This window comes from Sinocyclocheilus anshuiensis, unplaced genomic scaffold, assembly GCF_001515605.1.
Source record: "Sinocyclocheilus anshuiensis isolate Anshui unplaced genomic scaffold, SAMN03320099.WGS_v1.1 scaffold1072, whole genome shotgun sequence".
NCBI classification, from domain to species: Eukaryota; Metazoa; Chordata; class Actinopteri; order Cypriniformes; family Cyprinidae; genus Sinocyclocheilus; species Sinocyclocheilus anshuiensis.
This window is the reverse complement of record NW_015548242.1, coordinates 196,735-217,326: the sequence shown is the minus strand read 5'-3', so window position 1 is coordinate 217,326 and position 20,592 is coordinate 196,735. Positions and strand designations below refer to the sequence as shown.

The following is a 20,592-nucleotide window of genomic DNA, read 5'->3' as shown; positions in this document are numbered from 1 at the left end:
TTGTGTAAACATACATTTTAAACACTGCTCTTTTGTGCAAACGCCCGTGTATATCCTGAAGAGAGTTTAAGGAAGGGCTGTGTTTTATCTTTGAAAGTTTAAAATCAAAGAGATGTCATGAAGTTGCAGTAGGCCTATACATTGGTACAAATAAAGAAAATATGAAATACAGATTTATATGGTCTACATAAACATAAAAGAGTCATTATTTTTATTTTGCTCATAGCTTTAGGCATATTTTTAATTCACTCACAACTAGCAGCTGTGGGCTGTGATCCTATATGAGAGGGCCTTCCTCTTCACTCTGCAAGCTAAAATGGGTAAAAACAAAGCTGATTAATTGGTTTAGTCATTACAGAGTAAATGAAAAGTTTAAATGCAATATTCAAAAGCTACATGCCTTAGGACTAGCCTTGCTACCCGGGTCTCTGGTCCGGGTTCGTAGTTTATTCACTTGAGACTCTGCAATCTCGGCTCGTTCCTCAGCGTCATCCAGCTCATGCTGGGTCTTCTTGTACTTGGTCAAGTTGGTATTAGCTTGTTCCTCCTACATTACAATGAGCAGGAACCATCAGTGATGTTTTACGTATACATGAGGTGTAGGTTTATTTGTAAACTCACCGCCTCCTCTGCTTGTCTCTTGTAGGTCTTAACTTTGGCCTGCAGCTTGTCTATGAGCTCCTGTAGACGCGCCATGTTCTTCCTGTCCTCCTCAGTCTGTAGAAACAGCAGGTGGTGCCACAGGGTTTATTCTTCCAGAATAGTGCAACCTTTCAGTACAATCTAAACTGAATTTGTGCATCTCTCGGATGGAGTCTGTACCTGGTAGGTGAGCTCCTTGATCCTTCGCTCATATTTGCGGACTCCCTTCTGGAATTCATTGCTTTTTTTCTGCTCAGATTCCAGCTCACTCTCCAGGTCTCTGACCTTAAGGAAAGCAAAGTTAAAAGTTCACAATGCAAGACACCACTAAAGTCAGTCAGGTTTTTCATGCAGCAATATTTTATTGACTTATAAATGACAAAAGTCATCCTGCATACCCTGCTTTCCAGTTTCTGGATTTGTTTCTTGCCTCCTTTTAGAGCGATCTGCTCGGCCTCATCCAGACGCATCTGCAGATCTTTGATGGTCGGCTCCATGTTCTTCTTCATACGTTCCAGGTGAGCACTGGTGTCCTGCTCTTTCTTGAGCTCTTCTGCCATCATGGCAGCCTGCAAGTTGAAAGCATCATATTAAATTTCCTGTGCACAATATTTAGCATAAAACACCCTCTCTATGCAAGACACTCACATCAGTGATGGCCTTTTTGGCTTTTTCTTCTGCATTTCGGCACTCCTGCACAGCATCATCCACCTCGCTAGACAACATGGAGATATCGCTCTCCAACTTTTTCTTTTGACTAAGCAGTGACGTGTTCTGGGGAGGAAGAAAGAATTATGGAAAATGCTCGGAAGAACTGCCTTCTACAAAGACTGATGGAAAATCTGTCCATTACCTGGGTATGCAGTAGGTTGACCCTCTCCGTGGTTTCCAGGAGATCATACTCAGCCAGTTTGCGGGCGCGATCGTTCTGCTCCAGCTGGCTTCTGAGTTCTTCAACCTCAGCAGTCAGGAGGTTGTTTCTGCGTTCAGTAACGGCAACTTGTTCCTTCAGTTCTTCATTCTGGTGAATAGTCTCATCCAGCTCTATCTGAAGGTCCTTTTAATTTATATGACAGGGGGTTTTATGTTAGTTAGGGATGAGTTAGTGACTATTTGCTTAGGTAGTTTTGCATACATATAATATGGAAATACTCCAAACCTGTTTTTTATTTCCCACAATTATGATGCAATAATTAAAATATGTTTGTTACAATAAAAGTCACATTTACCTTAATCTGTGTCTGCAGGTTGCGGGCCATTTTTTGGGACTCGGTGGCCAAGCGATTTGCATGGTTCAGCTGAACCTCCATTTCATTCAGGTCGCCTTCCATCTTCTTCTTCAACCTGATGGCTTCATTACGGGATTTTGCTTCTGAGTCCAGGGTGGCTTGCATGGACTCTATGGCACGCTGATGGTTACGGCTAGAGAATTTAAAGGTGGGTAAAGTAGTTAGGAAGCCTTGTAGTATAAACAATAATGGTTGTATAATGAAATGGAGTAATGGAAAATAATGTTTCAATAATTGAGTAGAACTCATTGAGTAGAACTCACCGGAGATTGTCGATTTCCTCATCTTTCTCAGCCAGCTTCCTGTCAATGTCTGCTTTGATCTGGTTGAGCTCTAGCTGTATACATAGAGTCTTGCTCTCCTCATGCTCCAGAGTTCCCTGACATAAAAAAATAATGTATATGAGAATTTAATGAGAGAGTCCAAGTCTTTTCAAATCTGTTTTGGTGTGATATAATTCTATATGTTATGGGCTGGTTTTATAAACCATAAATAATTTCATTTATTTTTTTAATGTATTATTTCCAGGTAAAATAAAAAACACTAAATGACAAAACAAAAAGGTATACATTTATTATTTCCAGGAATCTCATGTATCATTAATTCATTCTCTAAAATAAAGTATTTGAGGTTTTAATTGAATCAAACCTTTTTTTTCTTCAATACATGCACTAATTAACCTTACCTAAAAAGACCTAACAGGAAATTTACCACTCTGTTTTTTAATGTCACTATAATAATCATGAAAATACTCTCCTTTTGACATTAATGATGTAATATGTTATTCATATGTTTAAGTCAATACACAAGTATATTTTCTGGTGTAACAATAATGTGACTGAGGTTTTTTATTTTTGGTTTTCAACTACAAAAGTTTGCAGACACAAAGAAGATTCATACTTCAGCTTCCTCCAGGGCTGCCTGAATTTCAGTCTTCTCCAGGTCTAAGCCCTTCTTGATCTTCTCAAGCTCATGAATGGTCTTGCTGCCCTGCCCTATTTGGTCATTCAGGTCAGAAATCTCCTCTGCCAGAAACATGAAAGGTATTGATAAGTCACGTTTTGTGACTGATAATATATTGTAGTTTTTTTTCTCTACTCATAATCCATAAAGTTCAAAACATACCCTGTAGATTTTTATTCTCCCGTTTGATGCTCTCCAGATGGTCCAGAGCCTCCTCATAAGAGTTCTTGAGTTTAAACAGCTCTGTGCTCAGATTACGAGACTCTTTCTGTGAAGACTCCAGCTCAGACTGACACTCCTCGTACTTCTGCTTCCATTCAGCCAGAATCTTGTCAAATTGCCTCTGCTTCTTATCCAGGGCAGCGGCGGCTGCATTAGAGCGCTCCAGATCTACTACGAGATCCTCAATCTCCGACTGCAGTCGATGTTTGGTCTTTTCTAGGGAGGAGCACTTTGCGTTTGATGCCTCGACTTGTTCCTCAGCCTCTTGGAGGCGGACGGCCAACTTCTTCCTGTCAATTTGTGGAATTTAATCATTCAGTTTTAGATCGAATGAAGCCAGTCATTATTCCTTGTCTAGTCCACACACTCACTTTGCTTCCTCGAGTTCCTCTGTCTTCTGTATGGCGTCTGTCTCATACTTGGTCCTCCATTGGGCGACTTCGGCATTGGCCTTGGACAGTGCACGCTGCAGCTCAGATTTGCCCTCTTGCTCTTCATCATACTGCTCCCTCAGCAGATCACAGTCATGCCTGGATGATTGCAGGGCATGAGCCAAGGCATTCTTTGACTGAAAGGAGCAGATGCCAAAGACAAATCAAAAGTAGAAATTGGTTCCACATAAAAGCAGGAACATGTTGAGCAGTGAGAAAGATAGTTTCTCTTACTTTGGTTTCTTCATCTAGCTGTTTCCTGAGCTCCTCGATGTTTTGGCTGAGGGAGTTCTTGGTGCGCTGCAGTTGAGACACAAGAGCTTCACGCTCCTCCAGCTTTCTGCCCAGCTCAGCTGTGTTATGCAAAAATTATATTAAAAAGCGAATAGTTAGATGTCTCAAACCAATGCATAAATGTCTCAGTGGTTCTTGTTAAGGATGAATTTGCTCAGTAGGTAGTTTGTTTGTATACCGCTTTCAGCCTGAGCCCGGGCTCGCTGTGTGTTGGTGTCGCTGAGTTGCCTTTGAAGCTCCTCCACTTTGGCTTTTGACTCGTTCATCTGGTCCTCATAGAGGCGACACGTTTTCTCAGTGGCAGCCTGTAATAGTTTTATAAAATTAATAAAATTGTATGTGTGTGTGTTTGTGTAGGAAATCAAAAAATGTGTACTATTTATATGCGTACTATTATACTATTTATGATTCAATTCAGTGAATACTATTAAGGCTGTCTGGTTATTTCATGATGCGCAGATGTCGTGTGAATTGAATACATTGTCAGGGTATCTTTTTTATGACTGTGCCTAAAGATCAGTCTCAAATGGGTAATAAGGCTTTTACGTTTTCTGCACCATTTTCTTGGAACAATCTGCAGTTATTTTATAGCAATTTGTCATTGTATTATAAAGTTTTTAATACCCTTAGTAAAAAAAAAATTGGTAAATTTAAGGGATTTCAAACTTTTTAAAAATTATGGTTTCTTACGTCTTATGTGTTATATTATATAGGCCTATTTTTCAATTTTACAATAAGGTTAAACTTGTTACATTAGATCACAGCATTTATTAATTTAGGTTAATGTTAATTCATAGATATACTGTTGTTGTTGTTTTTTTGTTCATATTAGATTCAATAATCTTAATTTATACAACTTGAATTGTTTTTGTTAAAAAAAAACTTGACCCTCTAACACTTGCACTCTCTATTCTATTTTTAGTCTAACTACTTGTTTTCTTTTTATCTAAAAAATCTAACACTAGCATTCTCTATACTTTTTCTATTCTATCTATTTTTTTTGATTTATTATAAAAAAAACCTTGCATGTACTGTGTTAGACTAACCGAGACTTGTCATAGCACTTACATATTATTGTTCTTTTGTTGGTTTTGATTGCTTCTATTGTCCTCATTTGTAAGTCCCTTTGGATAAAAGCATCTATTAAGTGACTAAATGTAAATGTATAAATGTTTGAGTATATTTAAAAATGAACATTAAGCCATATTAATAAAAGCTGTAAAAAATATTGTTTGTTGTAAATTCATGATACCTAATATACTGTTAACCTTACTGTATAAAATTAATTTGATAAAAAAAAAAAATGGTATATACAAACCAAGAGCATGCAAATTTTACCCAACTAAAAAGATTTCAACCTGAGCTCAACTGAAATCAGCCCTTGATTTTTCAGTGTTAAAGTCAAAGCTAAATTAATGCTACAGTAGTTAAATTAGATCAGAATGTGGTGCAACATGGATCATATTTTCCACCTTGCTCTTTGCCAGCTGCTCTAAATTGGAGGTTAGGTCATCTGCCTCCATCTTGGCTTCACTTCTCTCCTTCTCCAACTTCTGTTTGACCCGCTGAAGGCTGTCAATTTGCTCACTCAGTTCAGCCACACTGTCTGCATGCTTTTTGCGCAGTGCGGCAGTCATAGCCTCGTGGTGCAATATGGCCTCCTCAAGGTCACGACGCAGTTTTAGAAAGTCTGCCTCCCGTTTCTTATTCATCTCAATTTGAGCTGACGTGGCACCTCCAGCTTCCTCGAGACGCTCGCTGAGCTCTTCAAGCTCTTTGGACGCATCGCATCGCTGTTTCTCCATCTTCGATCGGGTGGAACGCTCTGCTTCCAGTTCCTCTTCGAGCTCTTCAATACGAGCCTTGAACACAATGAAAGAATGAATGAAAGTGTTCTGATAGAAACACAAACTCAGAAATTGAGCAGTCCAGTTTGACTCACCTGCAGTTCCTTGATCTTCTTTTGAAGCTGGATGATGAGCACTTGCTCATCTTCAATTTTCGAACTGATCTGGTTCATTTCAAAATCTTTCCTACAAAAAGAAAAAAAGACAATTTAAGAAGAGAAATATTTTATTTTACAGCATCCTGTCGTGATATTTTCTTACTTCTTCTGCTTTTCCTCTAATTGCTGCTTGTCATTTTCAAGGTCCATGACAGACTCCATGGCCAGCTTGAGATCGCCCTCCAGCTTGCGTTTGGCCCGTTCCAGGTCCATTCGCAATTTCTTCTCCTGTTCCAAGGACCCCTCCAACTAAAACATGGAATTATAGTGTATTTCTGATTTATTCCTCTATTTGGAACTGTTAACATTTATCCAACTTACATCATCTACTTGCTGCTCCAACTTGGCTTTGGCCTTAGTCAGAGTGTTGACTTTGTCTTCCTCTGTCTGCAAGTCATCCAACGTCTGCTGGTGACTCTCCTGTAGGGCCTTCTTCTCTTTAGTGAGCTTCAGAATAGTTTCATCCAAAGCTGCCATCTCTTCTATCAGATTCTTCACCTATGAAAAGGGACTTGAATTAGTTTAACAGACTTCACAGTGGCTCAACAACAAAGCTTGACCTTCATTTTCGTCAAAAGAATGGGCTCACCTTGTTTTCAGTGGCATACTTCTCCTTCTCCACCTTGGCCAAGGTTATCTCCAGATCATCAATGTCCTTTTTCAGCTCAGCGCACTCATCCTCCAGCTTGCGTTTTTTTGCAAGAACAGTAGCATTCATCTCCTCTTCATCTTCCAGGCGTTCGGTCATCTCCTTCACTTTGGCTTCAAGTTGAATCTTAGTCTTGATGAGCAGGTCACAACGGTCCTCTGCATCTGCCAGGTTATCCTGCTCCTGTTGAGCGATTAGAAAGTGAATTTAAACAATGTAACACCTGAATATGTACAATTAATTTTATTCTTTTTGGACTATTTCATAATTTGTTGGGTAATGGCATTAATTATCCTTTTAAATATCCTTTTAAAACATAATTTTCTTTCCCTTAAACCTACATAGATTATTTAGATCATGGATCATGTCAAAATTAGTGCCTTGAAGAAGAAGAATTTTATACTTTTATGCATTCAGCTATTTTTATTTTTTTTTATTTCACCTGCATTCAGACTTTTTGCCAAACTGCAAACTTAATGAAACTGTACTAAATGTCCTGCTGTAACACAGTAAAATATAAAAATGCAATAATGAGTAGTTCTGTGGCACCATTTTTTGTGGTGTTTATGAGCAAACCGTACGATTGCCATTGATACTCACTGCCTGAAGCTGCAGGGAAAGGTCATTCTTCTCTTGGATCAGGCTGACCTGTTTCTCTTCCAGTTCCTTACGTTTGGACTCTGATTTCTCTAGTGCCTCCTTTAGCTTCAGGAACTCCTCTTTTAGAGCGGCCAGCTCTTTTTCCGTGGCGGCGCTCCTCAGCAGGGGCTTGATTTTAAAGAAAAGTTTCATCCACGGCCAATTCTTCACGATGTTGAAGGCCCGGATATTCCACTGGATGATCATAAGAGCCTCCCTAATGACAAGAGGCAGGTATAATTAGGTATAGGTATAGTCTCTTTAAGGCATGTCAGTCCATCTTGGTGATATAATTATAGCTCCTATATACTTCTAAAATTATTAGTATTACGTTTTAAATTTTTGTTTCTTTATTTCTAAACTATAATTAAATACTGTATTTTTCAGCCTGGTCCAGCTACATCACGTGATTGGCTCTATAAATTGAAAGGCCGGCTTCCATTCTTACAGCCGCTATATTGAGTGTCTTTGGGTACAATCCTCTTGTTTTTAACAATACAACGTCCATTTTAGTTTTAGAGTTATTGCAACAAATATTTTTGCAGTCTTATCATTCATCCATACTTAGACTATAAAAACATTGTGTTAACCACATGAACCCACAAACTAAACGAGGCTATCGGCTAACGGCTTTTTATTTTCAGTTTTAGCTTTAGTAAGTTTAGCACTTCAACTAAAACTTATTTTTAATTCAGTGAGTTGCCAAGCTAATTTTGCTAATGCTCTAATATTTATATTTTATTTCTTGTTATTTGAACTTTATTTCAGTTAGTGAAATAGATTTTAATAGTTTTAGTCAACAACAACAACACTGATCATGGGAAGACTGCGTCACCCCCATATGACCCACTGGCTTATGTCCATGAATGCATGAAACGAGGCTCCTTTTAGTTAGTCTATTACTGGGGCGACTTTCAGATGTCATGCACTTGCTTTCACAGTACTGTGGTTATATGTTAGCGGATGACGGCAGAGAATTCGGTCTGATCAAATAGCTGCCATGCATCTGTGCTCCAGGCCACCCAAAAGGTGAAGTGTCAAATATTTATTTAGAAACTGAGGCCTTCTGTGAACCAGCGGCTTTAATCCTTTGCCAGTCTGCAGATATGCTTTCAATGTGGTCCTTTAGAGAAACAGGCGCCTTGGCAAAACAGGCCTTTGAGCAGGGAGCTGGCCTGTATTTTTAGTGAGGAGTGGGGTGAGCAGCTGTCATGTGACCCACTGGGCTTCTGGGCTTTAAGGACACCGCCTACATTGTCTAATAAGGGGAAGGGTGGAGGTTATGGATATGGGCATGGAGAACCTCACGTTTCACAGAGAGTGTCGGAGCATATGAAGGGTCTCGGCCACACATGCACACATGGACAAATGCATGTCTGAAGACACACGCCTCACACACTCCATCCACATGGCCCCAAAATACCTCTCATATGTTGAGGCTTGAGAAATATCATGTGACAACAGCTTGTTGCTAACTTTATTAGAAGTAAACCTGTTGGATATCAGTATAGTTTGTGAATATTTGTGTGGGACGGCATCAAGAATATGGAGAATATAAGCATATGGTAGCCCTTTTCTCCATTCAAGTGGATTGAAACCATGTAAGAGCTATTAGTAGGTTAAAACTGTGTTCGCATTTATGGTTGTTTGGTGAATTGTCATAGTCAAGTTGGTCATGTGAATTCAGAAAGATGCTTGGTTTGAAAGTGATGTCTGTGTGAGATGTGCTTCAGACCTTTTTGCTCGTGAAATTTTGCTAATGTGACTGAACCTTAAGTCTGAATATGTAACTTCATATTTTATATTCAGAAAATCTCTAAATCAATATGCAGTGACCCCAAAATGTATTTTGCCACTTAAACTACACTTACAATATATACATTTCTTTCAATTTTGCATTAAATATGACAATATAAAACCAAGTGACATCTTTAAACAAATTATGCTTTTTTCAGGAATAACTCAGTGTCAAAGTCATTTTTTGAGGGGTGGATGTTCCACTAACTATCTGAAAGACATTTTTTGTGAAATATCTTTCTTTAAAATAAGTGGAACCTGGTTGGAAATGTTATCTAATGCAATTACTTGTATTCATTTTTAAGTGTGACTTAAATATCCAAATATGCTTGGGGCCACTGTATTTTAATTTTAGAAAAAATTTTTTGAATAGAATCATGTATTACTTCCTCTCCATCATCTTCTTCAGCTCCATCCTCATGATCTTGCCACGACTGGCGGCCTGCAGTAGAGTGAGAACTTTAGCCAGACGCTCGTCCCTCATCTCCTCCAGGTGTCCCAACAGACCAGCTTTAAAGAACACCTGTAATGCAGAGACACAGACGGGTTGATTTAGCCCATTTTGTCTTGTGTACAGAGTTAACCTGTGATCGATGTCCCATTGCTTGAGGCTGAAAGCAACAACCTTTTACTGGCTGAAGTCTGACTTGCCTTAGTATGTCCAAATCTATACTGATTATGGTCGATATCCAGTGAAGCCAGAAGTTTCTCTGCAGCCTTCCTGCTGTCAACAAACTTGTCATCAGGGATTGCGTGAGGATTCAGAATGCGATACCTGTGAAAAGGAGGAATATAGACATCCTTATTGTTTATTCACTATTTTTTATCATTATCATCTGCAAACATAGTTGTTCCAGATTTAACTGATGTACAGAAATTTGTACTATTTAACAACTGGCTTATCATCAAGCTGACTTCTCACAAGCCACTGAAGGTTAAAGATGAAGTGAGCAATTGTATTATGTTGAAATACTCAAAATGTCACAGTTTATTGTGAATAAACAGCTTTAAGTCAGTTATGCATTCATTAATTTCCATAAAAAATGTATGACACCTGTGGCTCTGTGATGTTTTTAGAATATTTCGGAAATAACTGAATCAAATAATCAAACATAAATAATTTGTTTAAACAATATGATCCAAATTCCGGCTCCGCCAAAGGGTGGTAAGAGATTTTGAAAAAACATTTTTTTGGAAACAAATTTTTTTTTATTGCATTTAGTGGCACTAGCACCCCAGAAATAACACAGTTTAACTTTTAACCGCGTTGATGCCTTTAAAATTCAGCCTAAATTTTTTAGTGAACAGAAAATCATTGCATTGATCAAAACATGTTCACACAGGGAAATTATACTCTCTAAAAGTAATGTCAAGATTTTATTGTAATTCACTGTGCATTTTTTGATGTTCTCAAGAAAGAGTACACAAGGTAAGTCAATAGTAGCTCTTCTCACCGTTGTTTGAATTCGGCATAAAGAATTCTGTTAGGAAATCCCTTCCTGCAAATGCGAATGCCCTCCAGGACTCCGTTACAGCGCAACTGGTGCAGCACCTGGTAGGCATCCATGATACCTTCAAAAAGATGAAAATGTTTTGAGGTTTTGCAACTTAGATTCTCTTTCAGGTTGTTGTTTCAGTGTAAAACTAAGCTGCGAAATTGTTTGATGCTCAAAAATAGTGATTCCCATCATAATCCTGTCGGTTTGGATGTGTTGAAGCACTCATTGGTTACAACACCTGGTGTTTTGGTCTCATTGGGGATAATGCAGCGCACAAAATGGGGCTGAGTGCTCCGCAAGTTTGTCATCAGCTTGTTGAGATTCTCCTGCAGTTGGAGAAACAGAAACATTGTTGTACAGAAGTTCTTAACCTTTTACACTGCGCAAAGCAAATGCAATCAATAATAACATATGCAAAAGTGTCCTTCTCCAAAACATTGTCAGATGTGTTCCTAGACTTACCCTGAGTTGTTGATGCTCTTTGTGGACACAGACAGAACAGGAGCCAGGACAGACTTAAAGTGATGTTCATGTGTCATTTCTCTAAACATCACTGCAAGTCTTAACTGCCTCCCTCTCAGTACTGAACAGTTTTGATTTTCTTGTTTTAATGACCATGAATATCTGACCATGTGTTGTTACGAACTAATTTGCACCAAGTGCAGTAATGTCTGGTTATATTCCTACCTTGTGTAGCTGTGACACTGTCTGGAAGGAAGCAGCCCTTTTCCTCTTTTCCTTGCCGCCTGTTTTTGTGTCAGAGGCTAAAAGGAAAAAGTTGTATTTAGGAGTATTTTATGGTTTAGAAGAGAATTGTGGCATATTTCATGTAGACTGTGGGGTATATTTACCTGAGTCAGAGCTAACATAATTCTCATATAGACTACCTAGAAGCTTGTTGGCTGATTTCTGGAAACAAGCTACCACCGTTTCATTCAGGGGGTCTTTGTTTTTGTCTAACCAACCAATAATATTATATGGCACCTGAAATTCAGATAAAAATATTCAATATATCTACATTAAAATTAGGGCTGCACGATTAATCGCATGCGATATTTAACGCCAGGTGATGGAGATTTACCGCTGATTACAGAACCGGCTTTACTGATAAGATGCGCGTTAAATATCGCATGCGATTAATCGTGCAGCCCTAATTAAAATGATATCATAGATAACAATATCTACATTTTAGAGGGCACTTTCCATCTTGCCAGAATGGAAGACCAGCTTAAACCAGCAGACGGACTGGCTTAAGTTGTTTTTCAGTACAAAAAGCACCAAGAATAATCTAAAATGCATCATAAATACTTGTAATATCAAGTGCTGCCTAAGTCACCTTTAAATTTAGTCTTATTGGAGCTTTATTACTGGTAGAAACTCACCACTCCTGCATAGTGCACTAGCTCAAAATGAGCCTCATACTTTCTTTTCTTGTCAGGCCTTGGCTTTTGGAAATTGGCAGATTTGCCAAGGTGATTGTCAAACAGCTTTGCCTTGAAGCTGTTGTCGGTAGCTTTAGGGAACATGCACTCCTCTTCAAGGATGGACATGATTCCTAAGGGCTAACAAAGAGAAAACAGCTCAGAAGGCATTTTCTATGAATTGTTACTGTATTTCATCTCATTGTTTTAAATAAAAAAAAAAAAACCTTTTCAATGAGGTCAATGCAGGCCTGGAGGTCAAGCCCAAAGTCGATAAAGGTCCACTCAATGCCCTCCCTTTTGTACTCCTCTTGTTCCAGGATGAACATGTGGTGGTTGAAAAACTGTTGCAGTTTCTCATTGGTGAAGTTGATGCAGAGCTGCTCGAAGCTGTTGAGCTGTTGAGAGAATCCACATGACAGATGCACAAGTGTGAATGCCGATGGAAATCTAGATAAGTGTGGTGTGGAATTTCGAGAGTCACTCACCTCAAAGATCTCAAAGCCGGCGATGTCCAGCACTCCGATAAAGAACTGGCGTGGCAGAACAGTGTAGAGCGTCCTATTTATACGCCCCACCAACCACTTGAACATGCGGTCATAAGTGGCTTTGGCCAGAGCTCCCACTGCAAAGTTAACCTGGTAGAGCCACACAATGTGTGTGGAGCACATGAAGATCACAGCTGTCACTCACATGGATTGCAACAGTTGCCTGGATATCAGGCTGATTTCTCAGGCTGCTTATTCCTTGTATCTTAGTAGATCAACAATAAATGTCAGTGGTTTCAACATGCATTATTATTACCACAGCAAAATAATTCTGTTTTTGTAGCTATAGACATACATCCAATGAGGAAGGAATTTGGGAACACTTCTCACCTGTTCGACATTCTGTCCTTTAACCACATACTCGTTGCCCACCTTCACTCTAGGGTGCAGAAGACCCTTTATAAGGTCTGCTGAGCTAACACCCATCAGGTAGGAGGCCTTATCAGCACCTGGAAAGATTATTTCATTTAAGCTTTGGACCATCTTTAACTGTAATACTGTAATAATGACTAACTAGATTCTAGATTTATGCTCACTTTCAGTGCCATCGGCCTCTGCCTGCTCTTCCCTCTGCTTCTGTTTGAATTTCATGTTCCCGAAGTGCATGATGGCCCCTACTATTTTATAGCAGCCGTACTTTTCTTCTGGAGTGAAGCCAAGGATATCCATGGCATGCTGGATGGGCAAGAGCATGATTTTGTAGTTTTTTTTTTTTTTCATTTGGTTTTAGAGGTGATGAGAGATTTTAAAGCTTACATCAGTAGCCATAAGCTCCTGCCTGTCATCCATATTCTCCACCGTTGTCACTCCTTGGGAGCAAAAATGGTAGTCATAGGGGTTTGAAGAGACCAGAAGCATATCTGAAATCCACAAGTAAAGAATAAATGTATTAATAATATGGCAATAAAATATTGCTGTATTTGTAATTTGTAATTGTAGCATTTATCTTACCAAGAAGTTCAGGCTTCTTTTGTGACATGATCTGGTAGTATATGTGGTAACTACGCTCTCCAGGCTGCTGAAATATCACTCTGGATTTTTCCAGAAGATCTAGACAAATAATTTGAAAAATCACTACACTGTCAGTTTTTACATTTTGGAATGACATGAACTGGAGGGTCATCATTTACTTACATATATCAATGTCAGCGGAAGCCAGTTTCCCCGTTGGTCCAAAATGGATCCTGATGAATTTACCCTATAGAGGGATTTACGGAAATATGCCATGGTTGAATCAACAATGCTTAATAGTTTAATTTTACAGCATGGTAACAGGTCTTTACTTGTAAGTAAATGGAATTTAGACCCAAAAACTACAACTTTGGTCTATATAGTGTCATATACTCACAAAACGGGACGAGTTGTCGTTCCTCAATGTCTTGGCATTTCCAAAAGCCTCCATTGCAGGATTAGCTTCAATAATCTGGTCTTCTAAAGTCCCCTGAGAAACATAATTTTATAATTGATACGTTTTTGAGCTTTATTTGTTGCAGTTTATGCAGTATGTCCCCACGTGTGAAGATATACTCACCCCTGTTTTAGTGGCAGGGGCCTTAAAACATAAAACAACAACAAATAAAAATTGTTGTTTTGAAAAAGAGCACATATTTCTCATCTTCTGTCATTATATTTTATTGTTATTATTTAATTCTACATTTAACAGCCTGATTATTTAATGTGAATGCAATATAATGCTTTTTTTTTTTTTTTTTTACAAATTTAAAAAAGTATTATACTATGCTAGTCAACAATCTATCAACAAAATAGTTAAAATATAGATAAAAAAATAATTTGTATTAGAACTGAAAATGCTAATTCATAGACAAACATGGATTAAGAATGAAAAATGGGGTAAACTTTTGTTAGCTCACATCAAATACATCAAAGTATTTAACAATCACACCCTATTATAATCAGAGAAAAAAATTATTCTGTGAATAATGGATTTAAAAAATCACAACAAAAAGCAGAAATCAAGGAAACTGAAAGAGGTTGGGCCTGCTTGAAACAGAAAAATAAAAGCTTAAATGTTAATCACAAATTTGTTTCACAGAAAAACTTCAAGAACAAGGAAGAAAAAGGCAGGAGATGATGTGCTGGGGTTAAGCTATAGAAGACACATGGAGTCATGTTCACCCCACAAAAACATTTGGGAAAATTAGCCAAAAAGATATATGCAAATGGAAGGGATAGTCAAACCTCAGTCTGGATGTCCATAACAGTTAACTTTGTCACAAAACATAGTAGCAATTTCACTGTAAAAATGTGCCGGACACCTAGATGAGGAGCGACTTCAAAATGAAAATGGCAAACACTTGCCAGCATGAGAGGTAAAAAAAAAAAAAGGCTGATTGAAAAAGAAGAGGGAGATGATTTGAGGGAAACCGAGAGAGCTTGTATCTTACTCCTTTTTTAGTCGGTGCCTCACCCAGAGCCGCTACTATGGCAAAATACTGAATTACACGTTTCGTGTTTACTGTTTTGCCAGCACCAGATTCTCCGCTATGAGTATCAAGAAATTATTGAATGATAAGACATTTGAAAAATAAAAAAGAAAGAAAAATACCACAGCAAAGAACATTATAAAAAAACAGTGCAAAAAATTTTCTATAAAGAAACAAAAATCAAAAGTTGGACATGTAATCTGAAAAACGACATTCTCAGTGGCTGAATTGTTTTCTCCACACTGAAAATGTCTCGCCAAAGCCACTAGAAGGCAAACCTGCAACCATTAGCCGAAAAAGCGTAACGGCTAAATCTAACTCTTCCGGTCTGGCAGTACATGGGAAAGGAGACCAGAGGCCGGTTTTTTTAATGGATGTCAATGGAGAAGAGGCTTCACAACGCTGAATAAACAGCTTTTTAGAGGAAACGGCTTATCATTTAATGAATCGAAAGCCTATCTGCTAATCTTCAACGTTTTATACTAAACAATACTTTTGGATTTAACTATTTTTAGAGTTTACCACAAAAGAAATGCTGTTTTATAAGAGAAGTCACTGACTTTTTGCGACAGGTGGGATTCAGTTTACGGCACTTCTCATTCATTTCTATGGTATCTGCAAACGGCGGTGTGTCGCACAACTCTGACTGAAGTTCAGTGACGTCAAGACTGTAATGTGATTGGTTATTAAGGCACACGTGATCCAAGTTAGCCGTTACGCTTTCTCCAATAGTAAGTAATACAGACCCTCTCATCTCCCTATAGTAAGATAATCTCTGGTCTCGCTCTCATCACAGCAATACAGAATGTGTACAGGTATGTCAAAACTTACGTGATTAGCATGGACTGATTCTCACGATCTGTGGGGGTAAACAATAACACATTTGTTTCAGGTCAAAGAGTGTGAGTGCGTCTGAATGTGTTAGTGCACCATCTACGATAAGCGCGTGTGTGTGTGAACCTGTATTCTCTGGGGGGTTGTGACAGAGGGGTCAGTGGAGATGATCTGAATGCGCTGGGGAGAGGAGCTCATCACTGAGCTGTCTGACACAGATGACTGTACCTGCAACACACAGTAAATTCATCTTCATCTGAGGGGCAAAGGCAGTGTGTTTCCACACTTCAACAAAGTGCCCAACAAAACAATGGAAATATAAAACATAATTCCAAGTTAGCCGTTACGCTTTCTCCAATAGTAAGTAATACAGACCCTCTCATCTCCCTATAGTAAGATAATCTCTGGTCTCGCTCTCATCACAGCAATACAGAATGTGTACAGGTATGTCAAAACTTACGTGATTAGCATGGACTGATTCTCACGATCTGTGGGGGTAAACAATAACACATTTGTTTCAGGTCAAAAAGGACCTTTCTGAAGTGTGAAATTATCCCTCCAGTAAGTTACTGTAGAGGGCAGAGACAAGCAATACTTTAATGTAATACTTACTGCGCAACATTTCATTGTAGGCATTGTCAGCGATGGAATAGATGTGAGGTGGAGCCTCGGAGCGGCGTTTGCCTTTGTAGGCAGCCACTACAGGGGCCGTGTAGACGGGAAGCCATTTATATGGGTTCACGGTCACACAGAAGAGTCCAGAATATGTCTGCCATGAGAAGATTTGACTAAATTAATCTCAGGTATTGTATCCAGTCAGGATAAATTACACAATTCTTTAGGCCAGAGGACTTGTTGGATATAGAGATGAAGCAGAGGGTTGTATTTTAAGCCTGGCCAATAATAACAAGTACTAATGTATATACATAATTTGATATGATGCTTAAATTACAAAGCCAAAAAATATTCGCTGGTCATATGTACAAAATCTGTACTCTTATTTCTATTTAAAGTCAAAGTGCCAATGATATTTCTAGCTGAATTTTGGCTTCAGCTTGGTTAAAATTAACTTAATATCGTTTATATATATATATATATATATATATATACACACACACACACACACACACACACATTTGTTTAAAATCCAAACTAATCATACCCAAATCATAATTTGTAAATGCCCTGCAGAACCGCCACAGATCTCTAGGGTTGAAGGCCCCTACTTTAACTTTATTTCTCATAATGTGTCTTTTATATTATAAAATATCCATTTTATGAGGTGTTTCGCGTAAATTCATACAATTTGGTTCATACAAAAATGTAACATTTTCAGAATAAAGCAAGAAGGTTCACCCTTAAACCTAACCATCAGTGGGGTGCAAGCTGATAGTACAAAAACACATGAATGAGATTGTAAAAAATTAGACGAATTAGCCACTAATTTGCCATAACATAATACTTACAAATTGCCATATGAGTGTGCTGTTATATCTCACAATGTGACTTTTTCCTATGATAATTTTACTGATAACTTTATATATGGACTTTCATATTTTAGTTTTCCCATGTATACAATGTTTAAATGCTCTTAAGGAAAACATAACTTCCCTTAGATGACTTTATGAAGTACTTTGACTGTGGCAGTTGTAAAGGACATGCCTCTAGGGAATTGACTTGTATTTGTCCCTTGGCAAAGGCAAGTGTTAAATTCATTACTGTGACTGTAAAGTTCTACGAATAGTGCCGCCCCTCTATGTTTAATGCTGCGGTCAAGTTATTTGTGGCATCAAAGATTAGTGAGAAAGGGCAGATATTTTCTTTGCTTTGAGTTGTTGTGATGTGATGGTACCAACATAGATCATCCAACTGCTGTAGCGCCTCCGTAGATTATAGAGCACCGAAGCTTCATTCAGGTGTGTGAGCATGGCCATGTCCTCTATCATGTCAAACTTCGGAGGGTTCATCTGTTGAATGTCATCCTCCTTCACAGTTAAACACTGCAGGAATTAAGTAGGGTCAGAGCAGGGTTATAGATAACATGGGACAGGGAAAACATTTATATGATCCATTATTAAAGGGAATGTTTGATTCTTATTGGTCAATTGTGCACTGAGCTATCAAATATTTGTTATATTATTTTTAAATGACCGCTAAACTGGATCACTGTCGCTCATGTCAACAAACCAGCACTACTTTCATAGCACTCCGCCGTCCTTGTCTTTTCATTCTAGCGCACTTAAAAATAGTTAGTGGCGCCATCTGGCGACTTAAAACGGTTACTACTATGACAAATCGCCTCAGCAGAAGGAACTATTTAAAAGTGTGTAAACGTGTTGAATATGGTAAAAGTGAACAAATGGCTGGAAGCTCAGAAAAAAACAAAACATTGATCAGAAGATCATCGAACCGGTAAGATAGAGAGTGGACTATGAAAACTTAAAAGACAAGCTACATTGCCGACTACCATGGTAACTTAGATAACTAACGTTAGTCCATCGTTTAAAAAATAGCTAGCTTGGATTGTAGATCTTATTTGTTAAGCAACAAAAAACTGCTGGGAAAGATCAGCTCTACAGCAAAATATAGATGGGCAAACAAGGAGGATGAGGACGAAAAACAGGATGAAGAGGAAAACGAGGATGAAGAAGAAAACTAAAGATATAGATATTTTTTGTTAGTTAGTTTTTGTAAGTTTGTGAGAGCTATTTTTGTTAAATTTGGATTGCTACTATAGCAGAGGTATTTTTTAGTTATTTATTATTTATTTATTTATTTTTCTAATACAGAAGAGACATTATTTATATCATTATTTCATTCGTTATTTTTGAAACTTGTCATAATAAAACATGTTGAGTAACCTCTGAGAAGCTTATCTGAATTTGTGTCTTTGGTTATAGATAGTATTTTGTAATATAAAAATGTTCTATCCATACAGAGGAGGCATTACTTTAAATTTATTGAAATTATAAGGCATCTTTGAGTAAACTTCGAGTATCATTTGAGTATCTCATTGCCGGGCCGAGTGTCCTGGTTTTCGGTAGTCAAAATATGGTCACCCTAACTAACGTTAGTCCATCGTTTAAAAAATAGCTAGCTTGGATTGTAGATTAATACTAGCCTACTACTAGGCTACTACTACTAAGGCCTATAATTAAATGTTACGCAGTGTTCGTCTTTTACATTGTTTTTCTTAGCTATTTAAAAAGATTTAAACTAATTTACATGTAAAATACTTTAAACTCAAAACAATATTTCATGTTCGTAGCCTATATTTATTTATTAAAATACCGCAATCGCCATTAGCTTATTGCAAAATCATAATTACAATTTAATTGTATTAACTGAGATCTAAACCATTCAGAAGCACTATTAATAATTAAGCAAAAGTTCGCTTATTTTGACATATCCACAAATCGTTAAATTAGGATGTTCTTATATTGTTTGACATGATTAATTTAATTTCACTAAAAAGTGTTACCTTCCCGTCCTTGGTCTCAACGATGACTTTGTCACCATCAATCTCCCTGATTTCCACCTCAATGTACGCGTCCTTTTCATCTGGTATCCAAGCGCGTTTCTTTCCTGCGCACAAGGGAAGCTGTCAGATCAATATCCAGGCGCCGACAAAGTTTTTCGTTGGTTTGTTTGTTAGAAATCCAATCATTCAATTGCAAATTTACCTCAATATACCCTTTTCAACATTACAAGTTAAGAACCTAACATGCAATTACGAACACCAAAAAGCCGCCGCGTAAACAAGATGGCAAGTATTTAAAAGAGAATCGAAGTGTTTGTATCCGCCGTAAAACATTTGTTGAAGTAGGTTGAAAATGTATCTCAAGTACCATCAAACGCCACAGTTTGCGCTGCCAGCAGCTCCAGGTCGGATTTGCGCAGAAACGGAGCAGCTTCTCCAAACTCTTTCATATCCAACAATCTCGACATGATGATAAATCCACCGCTCCCTTACTTGCTGAAGGCAAAACTTTCCAGATAACCTTAAAAGAAGACAAATATGTTAGTTTACACTTAAAAATGAAATAATAAAAAAATAGAACATTAAAAATATTATATTATGTTGACAAAAAATAAATACAAAACACAAACTTGTAGTAAACGTTGCAGGAATAATCTCAATTACAATGTTTAAATGTATATTCCAGGTGGTAGTATGTTATATAATGTTTATGTTATATAAAACAAAGCATTTCATTGTTGACAAAAAATTTGATTTTAGTTTAGAAAACTGTTTAGTAAGTAACTGTTTTGATGGCATTTTATGAGTTATAGTATTATTGTAGTATTATAAACAAATGATCAAGCAAATGAAATGAGTTAAGGTGTCCAGTCATAATTTGCTAACTGACCTTAACACAGACTGAATGGGTGGAGTGGGCAAACTCCTTTTATCATCTCCTCCAAGGTCACGGTCACAAAAATTATCATGTGTCACCTCCTCCAGAGCCTATTGGTGCTTACTGTGTGCCCAAACTGACACAAAAGGGCAAGCCACATTTTTATCTTAACCCAAACCCAAGCTTTGTTATTTTTATAAGCAGGATTTTATTTTGCAGGCTACTTGGAAGGCACTGATTGTGATTGTGTGATAGTATTTATTATTTTTATTTTTTTTACAAAAATCTAGTTACATTTATATTTTCATCAATCAGTATAGTTACAGAACCGATTTTAAATAATTATTTTTTCTGCTTTTTGAAAAAAAAAAAGCAATCATAAGACTACAGCAATAAAAACAAATATATTAACAACAATTAAAAATATATATTGAGATGTTTCGGGAAGTTGAAATGCAAATTTTACTTTTATTTATTTATTTATTAATTATTTTTTTCATAATGGAGCATTACATTTGCTACAGATTTCATGTTTTTAACTTACATTTTAATTAAAT

At 37.6% G+C, this 20,592-nt stretch overlaps 1 protein-coding gene across 2 annotated transcripts; it reads right to left on the bottom strand.

The window, feature by feature from the left end:
* Positions 1 to 44: 44 nt before the first annotated feature.
* LOC107655059 (myosin-7-like) lies at positions 45 to 19,667 on the bottom strand. Of its 2 annotated transcripts, XM_016442454.1 has the most exons (41): positions 19,526 to 19,667; positions 19,159 to 19,262; positions 17,534 to 17,677; positions 16,290 to 16,446; positions 16,138 to 16,165; positions 14,805 to 14,901; positions 13,748 to 13,840; positions 13,534 to 13,597; positions 13,351 to 13,449; positions 13,156 to 13,259; positions 12,936 to 13,074; positions 12,730 to 12,848; positions 12,340 to 12,489; positions 12,079 to 12,249; positions 11,813 to 11,992; positions 11,282 to 11,414; positions 11,118 to 11,194; positions 10,669 to 10,756; positions 10,386 to 10,503; positions 9,583 to 9,706; positions 9,318 to 9,454; positions 7,096 to 7,351; positions 6,436 to 6,678; positions 6,168 to 6,344; positions 5,950 to 6,095; positions 5,784 to 5,874; positions 5,314 to 5,703; positions 4,020 to 4,146; positions 3,782 to 3,900; positions 3,488 to 3,684; positions 3,057 to 3,406; positions 2,832 to 2,956; positions 2,195 to 2,310; positions 1,872 to 2,064; positions 1,496 to 1,699; positions 1,291 to 1,416; positions 1,041 to 1,211; positions 823 to 927; positions 622 to 717; positions 401 to 547; positions 45 to 311 (listed from the first exon to the last, which is right to left on the bottom strand). In XM_016442454.1, exons 1-41 carry the CDS (start codon positions 19,623 to 19,625, stop codon positions 300 to 302), a joined length of 5,817 nt encoding a protein of 1,938 aa, XP_016297940.1. In that variant the 5' UTR covers positions 19,626 to 19,667; the 3' UTR covers positions 45 to 299. The 2 variants fall into 2 exon arrangements, with proteins under 2 accessions (XP_016297940.1, XP_016297939.1); XM_016442453.1 differs by lacking the exons at positions 14,805 to 14,901; positions 16,138 to 16,165; positions 16,290 to 16,446; ... (1 more) ...; positions 19,159 to 19,262; positions 19,526 to 19,667 and adding an exon at positions 13,931 to 14,058.
* Between the last annotated feature and the right edge of the window lie 925 nt (positions 19,668 to 20,592).

Bases quoted from the DNA above. Each gene is read 5' to 3' on its own strand.
- LOC107655059 (XM_016442454.1), bottom strand. From the start codon at position 19,625: ATGTCGAGATTGTTGGATATGAAAGAGTTTGGAGAAGCTGCTCCGTTT. The intron at 718-822 runs GTACAGACTCCA...CTGTTTCTACAG, and splicing joins TCAAGGAGCTCACCTACCAG to ACTGAGGAGGACAGGAAGAA. The intron at 548-621 runs GTGAGTTTACAA...ATTGTAATGTAG, and splicing joins AGAGACAAGCAGAGGAGGCG to GAGGAACAAGCTAATACCAA.